Source organism: Antechinus flavipes, chromosome 5 (assembly GCF_016432865.1).
Source record: "Antechinus flavipes isolate AdamAnt ecotype Samford, QLD, Australia chromosome 5, AdamAnt_v2, whole genome shotgun sequence".
Lineage (NCBI taxonomy): Eukaryota > Metazoa > Chordata > Mammalia > Dasyuromorphia > Dasyuridae > Antechinus > Antechinus flavipes.
The window spans coordinates 53,722,408-53,735,155 of NC_067402.1; the positions used below are offsets into that span (position 1 = coordinate 53,722,408).

Below are 12,748 nucleotides of genomic sequence, written 5' to 3' on the forward strand. Positions count from 1 at the left end.
TATCTTACTCCCCGAAGAGACTTAAATTTCTATGTTATACATACAAATAACAGGAGACCAGAGAGTTGGAGATTCTTCTTTATACTGTAAATAACAAAGATCCATAATTCATTAAGTCTGAGTTTGTTAAAACTAAAGATAAAAATAAGCTCAGTAAGGGTTTGTTTCAAAAAACAGGTAGTTAACTAATTGAAACCAAACAGGGAAAGTCATCCTTAATTCTCTTAGCCATATGTCCCCCTTTTCACCATTTCTTGTTCCAATCTATAAGCCCCAAATGGCTGATTCATTCATCCTTCCTAACTTATTTGTGATACTGTACTGAAAGTGTGCCACTGCCTCTTGGTCCTTGCCTAGCCTTCACCTTGTCTTGTTCCCTCCAGATCCAGATCTCTGCTTTCTAATTATAGGCTGCTCACTGGACCGTACTGCCTGATGGTCCTCTTTCCTTGTGTTTAGTGATTCTTAGCCTAGCATTATGTCCAGTATTTGAGTCTCCTGTAATGGTTTTGTGGAACTCATTTCCTTAAAGAGTCAGCTAATATGCTACTTCTGAAACATGAGGTCTTGATTCCAAGAGTCTAGGATAGCCTAGAATAGGCTCCTAGTGCCTTCCTCATAACATTACTATTTTTCTCTAGTATATGCAGCTAGGTCCCAATTAGTGTAAACAACGAATCCCTTGAAGTGGTCAAATATATTCAGATAGCACTATTTGAAGTTATAAACACATAAAATGCAGTAAATGGTTATAGCACATTGAAAATATGCAACAAAATTGAATAATGCAATTATTTCAGGGGAATTCATTATCCATATTAATTTAAGATCTAGACATTCACATATATGCATATATTCATAATTAAGTAATTATATTTATATATAAACATTAATGTATACAACTATAAATATGAACATATTTCTATAATTTGAAACATGAATATAAAATGTATACATTTGTGTATAATTATGTGTGATTAGATTTATGAATGCATATAAATATATATATTTATATATATAAATATAAATACAGATGCACATTTATATCTACAAATATATATATGTTTGCTTCAATAAAACATTAACTCTTTGAGGGAAGGAATTATTTCACTTTTATTGTCTTTATTTTTTAAGTACGTTTTTTATATAATTAGACTTGATCTCCATGTGCTTCCTTCCCTTCTCTGATCCAGAGGGCCATCTCTATGACAAATGATTTTTTTAATACAAAAATATTTTAAAGATGGAAGAAGAGAAGCCTTCCTCTTTGAATCCTTTGGCTCTAATGCAATAACTGACACATAGGAGGCACTTGATAAATATTTAATTGATGAATTAGAAACATTTAGATATGATTTCATGATCCCATTATCTTCTGGCTTTTAAAATGTTTCTTGTTTTGTTTTTGGTAATTATTTTTATTTGTAAAATTTTGAGTTCTCAGTTTTCTCCCTTCCTCTAACTACTTTTCCATCCACGGAAAAGGTAAACAAAATTATACATATGAAGTCATTGAAGTCATGTAATCCATGTTTCTAAATTAATCCTATTGCAAGAGAAAAAAGAAAAATAAATTTTAAAAGTTTCAATCTGCACTCAGAGTTCATCAGTTCTCTTTCTGAAGGTAGATAGCATTTTTTATCAAGATTCATTTGTAATTGTCTTTGACTATTGTGTTCATCCAAATAGTTAAAGCTTTCTTAGTTGATCATCTTTACTTTATTGCTTTAATTGTGCATAATGTTCTCCTGCTTCTACTCATTTCACCTTGCATCAGTTTACACAGATCTTCCCAGGCTTTTTCTGAAAGCATCCTACTCATCATTTCTCATAGTACAGTGGTATTTCATCAGAATCATCTACTATAACTTGTTCAACCATTCCCCAAATAATTAATGTCTCCTCAATTTCCAATTCTTTGCCACCACAAAAGCTTCTATGAATAATTTTTGTATAGGTAGGTCCTTTTCCATTTAAAAATATCTTTGGTATGCATACCTAGTAATGTTATTACAGTTGATTTATTTAATATTTTCCCCCAGTTATATTCAAAACAATTTTTTTACATTTATTTTTTGAAATTTTTGAGTTCTAGGTTCTCTTCCTTATCCCTATCCACAATTAAGAAACCAAATGTGAAGTTATGTAAAACATTTCCATAAAAGTCAAGTTGGAAAAGAAAACATAGAACTCCCACCCTAATGAAAATAAAAACCCTCAAGAAAAATTAAGTTAAAGAAGAGAGATCGAGAAAGAGAAAATGCTTCAATCTCTATTTAGACACAATCAGTTTTTTCTCTAGATAAGGGGAGTTTTCATCATAAGTCCTTCAGAGTAGTTGGGGATAATTGTACTATTGAAAATAGCAATCATTCACAGCTAGTCATCCCAGAACATTACTATTTTTCTATATAGTAGATTCACTTTGCTTGAGTTCACAGAGGACTTTCCAGATATTTTTTTCTGAGAATATTCTGCTCATCAATTCCCAGAGAACAATGATATTCCATCACAAAGACAAAACACAATTTATTGAGCCATTCCCCAATCATTGGACATCTCCTCAATTTTCATTTTATTTTTTTTCTGTGTAGATGATAATTAGTTTTAATCCTACCTCCATTGCTCTTCAGAATATCATATTCTAAGCCCTTCAGTCCTTTAATGCAGAAGCTGGTAAATCTTGTGTTATCCTGTCTGTGGTTCCCCTATACTTGAGTTGTTTCTTTCTGGATACTTGCAATATTTTCTCTTTGACTTGGGAGTTCTGGAATTTGACTATAATATTCCTGGGAGTTTTCATTTTGGGATTACTTTCAGGAGATGATTGGTGGATTCTTTCAATATTTATTTTACCTTCTGCTCCTAGAATATCAGGAGAGTTTTCCTTGATAATTTCTTAAAAGGTGATATCCAAGTTCTTTTTTTTAATCATGAATTTCAGTTAGACTTATAATTTAAAATCATTTCTCCTGGATCTATTTTCTAGGTCAGTTGTTTTCTAATGAGATATTCCACATTTTTCTACTTTTTCTTTTCTTTTTTTTTTTTGTTTTGCTTTATTGTATCTTTGTTTCTCATGAAGTCATTAGCTTCTATTTGCTCAATTCTAATTTTTAAGGAATTCTTTTTCTCAGTAAACTTTAGCCCTTCCTTTCCCAATTGGCCAATTTTGCTATTTAAGATATTCTTCTCCTCATTAGCTTTTTTCTATCTTCTTTTGTACCCATTCTCGATTCTTTTCCTATTTTTTCCTCTATATATCTTACTTGATTTTCAAAATACCTTTTGAGCTCTTCCATGGCCTAAGTCAAATTCTGTTTTTCTTGGAGGCTTTGAATGTAGGAGGTTTGACTTTGCTATCATCTTTATCATCTTCTCTCTCCCTCCTTCCTTCTTTCCTCCCTCCCTCCTTCCCTCTGTCTCCCTCTGTCCATCTCTGTCTCTCTCCTCTTTGTCTCTCTGTCTCTCTGTCTCTGTGTCTCTGTGTGTCTCTGTGTCTGTGTCTATGTCTGTGTCTGTGTCTGTCTCTCTTTCTCTCTCTCTGTGTGTGTGTGTGTGTGTGTGTGTATCTTTTTCTGTGTGTATGTGTGTGTGATCTTCCTTATCACCATATTAACTTTCAATGGTCAGAAACTTTTTCTGTTGTCTGTTCATTTTCCTAGCCTATTACTCAGCTTTTAAATCTTTGTTAAAGTTGGGTTTTGTTTCCAGGATGGAGGGTGCACTGTCCTATTTTTCAGGGGTTTTGTGTTTTCAGAGATTCTTTTAGGGAACTGACCACAGCAGTATTTTCTGCTCTGTAGCAATTAGAAGCGTTCTTCTCTCCACCTGATTTCCCCTCTACCCTCCACATAGCTGTAAGATGCAGTGTGCTAAAGCTGATGCTGGGGCTGAGGCTGAGGCCTGAATGGGGACTGCACACTGGACTCCCAGCCTGGTGTCCCAGAGATTTTCTGCTGACCTTTAAGTTCCCTTCAGCTAGAAAATGTTCTACTCTGCCTTTTAGCATGTTCTGATACTCTAAAACTTGTTGAGAGCCATTATTTAAAGGAGTTTGGAATTAGGGGAGAGATTGGGCAAGTTCCTGCCTTTACTCTACCACCTTGGCTCCACCTCCATCTGCAAAGTTTGATAGTCCCTTGGGCAAATTTCCTAAGTTGCTCTCCAGAGTAGTTGCATCAGTTCACAACTCTCCTAACAATGCATTAGTGTCCTACTTTTCCCATACCACCTCCAATATTTGTCATTTTCCTTTTCTTTTCTGTCATATTAGCCAATCTGATAGGTATGAAATAATACTTCAGAAATGTTTTAATTTGCAATTCTCTAATAATGGTGATTTAGAGCATTTTTTCATATTGATTTCTTGTTCTGAAAAACTACCTAAAAGTTTAACCATTTATTAATTGAGGAATGGCTCTTATTTAAAAAAACAAAAAAACAAAAAAAAAAAACTTGGCCCAGTTCTGTTTTCTTTCTAAATTTGTCTTAATTGATTTTGTTTGTGCAAAACCTTTTTAATTTGACATAACCAAAATAATCCATTATATTTCCCAAGATCCTCTCTATGTTATTTGATTATAAACTCTTCCCTTTTCCATAGACTTGGTAAGTATAATTTTCCATGCTTCCCCAATTTGTGATACCACCCTTTATATGTAAATCATGTGCCCATTTTGACCTTATGTTAGTATAGGCTATGAGATACTTGCAAACTGCTTTCCAGTTTTCTCAGAAATTTTTGTCAAATAGTGAATTCTTGTCCCCCCAAATCTTGGATCTTTGGTTTATCAAACACTGAATTGCTATGATCATTTGCTATAGTATATTATGTACCTAATCTATTTTTCTGACCCTCCCTTCTATTTCTTAGTCAATACCTGATTATTTTGTAATATGGTTTGTCCACTCACAGCCACATCCTCCATCCATGTAATACCCCCCTTTAACTGCTCCAATAACATATACAATTCTCAAGAGTTACAGATATCATTCTCCCATCTAGGGATGTAAATAGTTTAACTTTTAAATAATGTATATTTTCCCCATTTTCCTCTCTATGCTTCTCTTGACTCCTATGTTTGAAAATTAAAATTTCTGTTTAGTTCTATTTTTTTCAATAGAGATGATTGAAAATCTCTTATATCATTGAAGAGCCATTGCTTCTCCTGAAAGATGATGCTCAGCATTTCTGAGTAGTTAATTCTTGGTTATAACCCTGGATCCTTTACCTTCCAGAATACAGTATTTCAGGCTCTCCGATACTTAATTATAGATGTTGCCAAATCCTGGATAATTCCAACTGTTGCTTTTGATACTTGAATTGCTTTTATTTGACACTTTGAAGTAATTTTTCTTTGAGATTATAATTCTGGGGTTTTGTAACAATGTTTCTTGGGGTTTTCCTTGTGGAATCTCTTTCTGAAGATGATTGATGAATTCTTCCAATGACTATTTCTCCCTCTGTTTTAAGAATATAAAGGCAATTTTTCTTGATGATCTCTTGAAGAATGCTATCCAGACTCTTTTTCTGGTCATGGTCTTCAGGTAGACAATAATTTTTAAATTGTCTCTTCAAGATCTATTTTCTAGGTCAGCTGCTTTTCCAATGAAATATTTTACATTTCCTTCTATTTTTTTCATTCTTTTTTAGTTACTTTGATTGATTCTTGAAGTCTCATAGAGACTTCATTAGCTTCTATGTGCCCTATTCTAATTTTTAATGTGTGGTTTTCTTTAGCTAGCTTTTGTATCTCTTTTTTCCATTTGATTAATTCTACTTTTCAAGGTATTGTTTTCTTCAGTGGATTTTTTTTTTTTTTTTTGCATTTGGCCTATTGTATTTTTTAAGGAATTACCTTCCTTTTCCAAGTTGTTGACTCTCTCTTGCATCTATCTTATTTCTTTTCTCATTTTTTTCTGCCCTTCTTTTTTGCCCTTTAAAGTATTTTATGAGCACTTTCTTTTTCACTTTTATTTTTATTTTTTAAAGCTTTTTATTTTCAAAACATATGCACAGATAATTTTTCAACATTGACCCTTGCATAGCCTTGTGTTTCAGATTTTCCCCTCTTTTCCACCATTCCCTCCCCTAGTTAACAAGCAATCCAATACATGTTATACATGTTAAAATATATGTTAAATTCAATATGTGTAAACATATTTATACAATTCTATAAGCACTTTCAAGAAGCCTCTTTGAGCTTGAAATCAATTTATCTCACTCTTTGAGATTTATTCTATGTATATTTTGTCCTCTGAGTTGGTATTTTGGTCTTGCCTATCACCATAATAGTAGCTTTCTGTGGTCCAGGTTCTTTTCTGTTTCTTGCTCATTTGCTTTTCTTTTCGTATTTCCTCTTTTTTATTTTTATAGTTTATCTCTGCTCCTAGGATAAAGGGGACATTGTCCCAAGCTTCCTTTGCAGCTCTGAGCCTTGACTTTGAGCACAGGTGCCCCTTGTGTTTTCAGGGGATAGATTTATCCTATTTTCCCAGGAACAGCCTGGTTTCCTAGAAAATCCTTTCTGAGTTGGGGCTGGAGGCTTCCCCACTAGTCTGCTTCTCTACTGAGCTAGGACCAAGGCTCTCAGTTGATGAGCTGTTGTCATTAAACCCTCTCAATGGCTTTCCCAGACTCCATCTGAGTTGGGCTGAATATCCCTTTAACCTCAATGAGACTGACCCTTCTTGAAGTCCTTGAGCTGGAAAATGGGGTTATTCTGTCATACTCTGTTCAGAATCTTGGTTTCATGTTGTTTCTGAGGGAAACTAAGAGAGCTTGAGCAGCTTCCTGGCTTCACTCTGTAATATAGTTTGAAATATGGTATTGCTAAGTTGCCTTCTTGCACATTTATTTTTCATTGATTCCCTTGATATTCTCAATCTTTTGTCCTTCTTAATATAAATTCCACCTGATCATAATTTATGATTCTTTGATACAGTGCTATCCTTTTCTTGCTAGTATTTCATTTAAAATGTTTACATCAATACTAAGGAGAGTGGTCTACAATTTTATAATACATGTTTGTTACTTGTTAAATGAATGACTCAAACTTAAAAAAAAAATCTATCAAGTATAAAAAGTTCATGTACTTTCTCCTTCCTGAAGTCTGGTTTGTATAAAACCTTAGTATAATCTATAATCAGTATTTTTTCAATTCACTGTAATAAGTTCGTATAAAATGCTTGAAGATTTTCAAAGCACTTTATATGCATTACCTCATTTGGCCCTTCCAAAAGCACTGTGAGGTAAGTAATTTAAGAATTATGCCTATTAGAACACAGGGCAATACTGGATACAAAGCCAAATCTCCTAAAACCAAATCTAGCGCTCTTTCTTTTGCATTACACACTGTAAGCATATTTATGTATTATATTATATGTATAAAGCATTTGTTTCAGTATTTCAAGAGATGATAATGATGACATTAAAAGCAACAGCTAGCATTTATATAATACTTTAAGATTTGAAAAGCACTTTATAAAAATTATCATATTTTTTCTGGTGGCATTATCTCTATTTTACACACGGGGAAACTGAGGCAGGAAGATGTGAAGTGATTTGCCCAGGGTCACCCAGATATTGTGTCTGAGGCCAGATTTGAACTCAGATCTTTCTGCCTCCAGCCCCTGCACTCTATTTACTATATCACTTAGTTGTGTGGATCAATTAGTTTTAGGATGTCATTGATATGAGTGCTTCTAGTACTGACGCAGATCATCACCCTCTCATGCCTTATTGCTTAGTAAGATTTCCCTCCATGGTTCCTTCACTATAAAGCTACCTAGATTTCAAGCAAGGAAGTAAATCAATAGTTGTTAAGTATTTGCTATGTATGTGCCAAGTACTAGAGACACAAATATAAGCATAAAGAAACCCAGTCCCTTCCCTCCAAGAGCTGAAATTCTCACAGTTGGGAGGGGGAATACAACACACAAAATAAGGCTGAGAGGGCAGAGATGAGACTGAGGTACTCTGTATAGGGCCATACTAGGGTCCAGGAGCCAAGCTGAGGAGGGGATTGGAAATGGGCTGATACAGCATCTTCAAAAAAAATGGAGGTTTAAAGAGGAATTAATTCATTAAAAAAAAAAAAGATGGAGACCCTTGTTCAGGGATATTCTGGGGTGAGTAGGGCTACTTCCCAGGTGTTAAGGAACATTTCTGAATGAGCCAGCAATAAAGGGGACATAATTTTGAAGCCCTGAAAGTAAGAAACAAAGTTGAGAGGGGAATAAAGAAGAATTAATTTAGCTTTCTTTATGTTTTGTAGTTACCAGTGAAATATTTTGTCAATCATTCCTTACTCCTGTCATATGACTGGCCTACTTCCTTTTCTGATCATACATTGGCCCTTGGACCATTTCTTGAGTAAGTCTGTTATTAGAAATTTGCTACAGTTAGCCTCTACCCATTAATTATGTACATATGCATACGTGCATTGATTCATGAATACACAATATACATAGATGATTTATTCAGAAATTATTTTTAGGGTAAAAACATTTGAGGGTGATCTATATTTTAATAAACATATTTTTTCAATTTTTCAATAAAATTTTTATTGGTTCCTAAAGAAAACAGAAAGGAATTGGGAGATTTAACAGAAAAAAAAAAGAAACAAAGAATAATACACATAACCTGAAATAACCTGCACCTAAGTGTGTTTTGAAATTGTTAGAAAAGTTTCTTCTACAAAACTGGGCCGTCCTCAGGCTTTTGATCAGGATTTTCTTCCTTAAAGGACCAGTAACAAAGTGAGCTCCAGTGGTCGAATCACAGCAATTTGGGGAATACTGATATAAAATGATAGCTCATTAATTAATGAACTGCATTTATTGAGCTACCCTGAAAATCTGCCAGGCAGAAAAATGTTCTAACTTTTATCCACCTTCATTGTTACCTTAAGAGCAGCTCTCTCCATAGCAACTGAAAACTTTTCAAGGCCTCAATAAACTAATCCTCTCCAGCTCCCAGTGCACCATCAAGGAATTTTAAAAACATAGGACTTTGTAGCCGTGAAATACGTTCAGAGATTCAAAGGCCGCAAAGCTGCAGATACATTATCATTTGTCTTCTCACTGAAGGTAAGCACTAGGTTTGGAACTGTTTATGTCTTCCTCTGTCATTTTAAAATGCTAACATAAGTAACTTAAACTCTTTTTAAACACTGAAAGTAATCCCAGCCTCTCAGTTACAACATCACAATAACTGTTAGCTAGATTTCGGGCCAGATTCTAACATAAAATGCTGCTAGCCTCCTGCACTCCATTAGCAGCTGGATTCCACAGATTTATTTTCTTCAGAAAGTTTGTTAGCTCTAAGATTACTTTTATTTTCTTAAATCATTAGTTAGTGACTTGGATTCATAAGGGCTATTGAAATCTTCAAAGTTTAGTTTTCTTAAGATACTTTATTATTGATTCTTATTAATACCCAAATAACAAAGAAGAAATTCATTGTGGAAAACATTAGCTAAGTGGTTTTGGTTTGAGTGTAGTCTGATTTTTCTTTTTAGGTAAGGCTATATGTTCTGAGCTGTTCATTAAATCTATCATAAAAACATTTGTAAAGAGAGATTCAGCCTTGTGGATTTCTGTTTTCTTTTACTAACTTTTCCCTTCCCAGTCCCCAATGTCTGAGTCAGGGACAACTTTCTAACCTCCAAAAAATGTGATTTCCTTCCTCCCTGACATAATGTCAGCAATTAGATTTGTTTTTTATTTAATTTAATTTTACATAGTCGTTTCCAGATTGAGTTGAGTGAGATGTTGGGAACCATGGGGAATAAGAACAAAGCTGCAAGTAGGAAAAAAATAAAAACCAAGGAAGGAAAGAAAGAGGAAAGGAAAGAAGAAAGGAAGAAAAGGAGAAAGAAAGGGAAAAAAAGAAAGAAGAAAAGGAGAGAAAGGGAGAGAAGAAAAGAGAAAGAGGAGGGAGGGAGAGGAGAGAGATATTATACAACTATGGATGTCTGTTTCTTATAGTAAGCTCCTTGAGGACAAGAACTTCTTCATTTTAGATCTTCTACTCCCTCCTATGTCTAGCCCATAGCTGATGGTTTTGCTGAATTAAATTGGATTTTACAGTGAAAATTGAGTCTTTTATTTTGCAGACTCCTGTAAATAACCAGAAATTGACATGAATAAATAGATGACATTAACCAGCTTAAGTATATCAATGGCAGGAGAGTGACCAGGATGGTGAATGAACAAGGATCACTTGAAAGATTTAGAAATATTAAACTGGAGAAGATTAAAGAAGGACTCGGTGGATGTCTTCAACTACTTGGAGGGTTGCAACATGGAAGGAGGGATTAGATACATTCTGGTTAACCCAAGAGATCAAAACTAGCAGCAAGGCTTGGGAGCTACATAGAAGCAAATTTGAAGACAATATAAATATAAATCTGGTAACAGATTTGAGTGATTTGGTATGGTGTAGAAGATTTCCTGATGAGTCAGAGGTCCTTGGTCCTTGTGGTCCCTTCCAATTCAGATTTTTTATAAAGTAAGAATGAACCAAGTAACTCATTTTTATTACTCCTTACCTTTGAATATTTACATGAGGGCAAAATAACAAATGCTTTTCATCAATGTTTTTATACAATTTTTAAAGTAAAAATTCTTAGTTTCCTGCTGTTTGGGGTTATAAACTACCTACAGACTCTCTGTTGTTTAGTGTCAGCTTGTCTTTGAAAATCAGCTTAGCCACACAATTAATAACCTTTCAAACACATTGCATTCATTCTAATTAAAGCCCATTTTCCTCCCTTTTAGCACAGAAATTCCTCAGGTTTCAAGTTTATATTGTGAACTTGAGACTGCAGATCAGTATCCAAAAGAGAATTGTGCTCCGGTGTGGGGCAGAAATGCATTTAAGGACAAATCATCCCATCTGGGGGGTAGTGTCCTTCTTTCTACTCCCCATCGTTGTTCCAGAAATTCTGCAAAAGAATCTCGCAGCCCAGGACGGCATCCATCCTCAGAGCCCAAGTCAGCTAATGGAAGTGTTGCATGTTCTCTCCAGTGATAACTACACACATTCGCAGAACTACTCAAGAAGACTCATCCAAACCTTATTGGAGAAAACTGGGTGTCCACATCGGATTCATGGGAAACAGGAGGATTGCAATCTGGTTAGTGCAATGTAGCTGCATCCCAATCAAAATTGAGGAGGGATTCTGAGAGTCCTTTTACTGCTGGGTTTCTAGCTTTCATGAAAATGCTTGGGATGGCTATAAATATAATTGCTGGTGAACCATTTGTGATCAAAATATATACTTTTGAAGAAAGCAGGTACTTTGACTTAAAGGGAAAATTAAAGGGAAATATTGCAGTAAGCCAGCAGTCAACCTTAAAATGTGACCCTCCAGAATGTTTTATTTTTTTGCTGCCAGAAGTAGTCGAAGGCATTTATTTCCAAATATGAGCTTGCTTCTTTGTTTCTTTCTCCTTCCTTCTCCTTTACTACTTCTACTTAGCCTACAATCTGCTTAGAAATGCTGAATTTATCAAATATTCCTGTTTTCCTGTTTCTCCCAAGAAATTAGCATTCATTGCTATAGTATGATGGGCTTGAAAAATAAGGAGGGGAGGCAAGAACTTGTGTTTAAAGATAAGGGTGCTTGTAAAACTTTTTAAAAATGATAATTACTTTTTCTTCTTCTATCCAGTGTTCCAATGTTGATTGTGTGTGTGTGTGTGTGTGTGTGTATGTGATAGGCTTCTTTAACAGTCTAGTGAAGGGTTCTAGTAAAAGTCTAGTAGTGTTGTATTGAAACATAATGATCACTATATTTAGAAAAAAACAAACAAGTTGATAGACCCCAAACTCTTGAGCTAAGATGAGATCATAATCTTAATCCAGAGTGAATTGGAAAATTTGGCCCAAGTAAGGATGGGGGAATGTATCTGGGTGACAAAAATGAGCCTCTCCCAATATTTAGAATGAAAGTTCAGATGTTTATTGGCAATGTGTACTGTATTCATGGTCAAAATGTCTTGTTGATACAAAGAATTGTTCGTTGCTGTGGGTCAAAGGTAACTCACTGAATATTTACTTAACTTCTCTGTGGTCCCCAGAGATTACATATATTATATGAGTATTGGAGTATGTCATTATGTAAACATTTGGGATACGGCTTTGTTTTCAATTTATACCATTATAAAGAGAAATCAGATCTCCCTGAAATTATCTAGAAAACTTAAGTGGCATGGTGTTTTAAAGGGCTTATTAAAAGTGGGTGACTATAAGTTTAGTTGGAAGAATTTTTTTTATTTTGCTCCCTCCCTGTCACAAAGTTTTACCCAAAATATTATTTTAAATGCATTATTCTAAGATATTTTCAACATTTTTTGGACCAATTTTGCTTCTGTTTGAATGAATATCTGGTCAGATAAATTCCATTAGTAGGCAGTGAAAGTTATGATCCCATAGCTGACTTCTTGCAGGCCACTTTTTTCATTCTTCCTTGAGGAAAACTCTGTATGAGAAAATAACTGGAAGAAATGGTGGACAAACACAGCATAGATTTGAGGATCTCCTGCACAAAAATACTTAAATTCAACTGAATGAACAAGAGGAGGCAAGCATACTAAATGTTTCCCTGTCTACAAAACTGGAGAGAAGCCTGGTGTCCTATGAAACATGAAAGAAGCTTTGGCTCAGACCAACCACTCGAGGGCCCACAAGGGCTTTCTTTCTCTAGTAGTAAATTGCCTCTGAAGAAATTGTTATATG

The 12,748-nt window shown here is 34.6% G+C and overlaps 1 protein-coding gene across 3 annotated transcripts in view; it reads left to right on the plus strand.

Annotated features, from left to right (window-relative positions):
- Window positions 1-8,571: 8,571 nt before the first annotated feature.
- SLC39A12 (solute carrier family 39 member 12) overlaps window positions 8,572-12,748 on the plus strand; it is a 104,218-nt gene continuing 100,041 nt past the window's right edge. Inside the window, exons 1-2 of one of the 3 annotated variants that reach the window (XM_052000793.1) lie at window positions 8,572-9,093; window positions 10,786-11,144. In XM_052000793.1, the coding sequence (XP_051856753.1) occupies window positions 10,878-11,144 (267 nt within the window). In that variant the 5' untranslated portion in view covers window positions 8,572-9,093; window positions 10,786-10,877. The remainder of the gene's footprint in view (window positions 9,094-10,785; window positions 11,145-12,748) is intronic. The other 2 variants (XM_052000792.1, XM_052000795.1) reach the window with 2 other exon arrangements.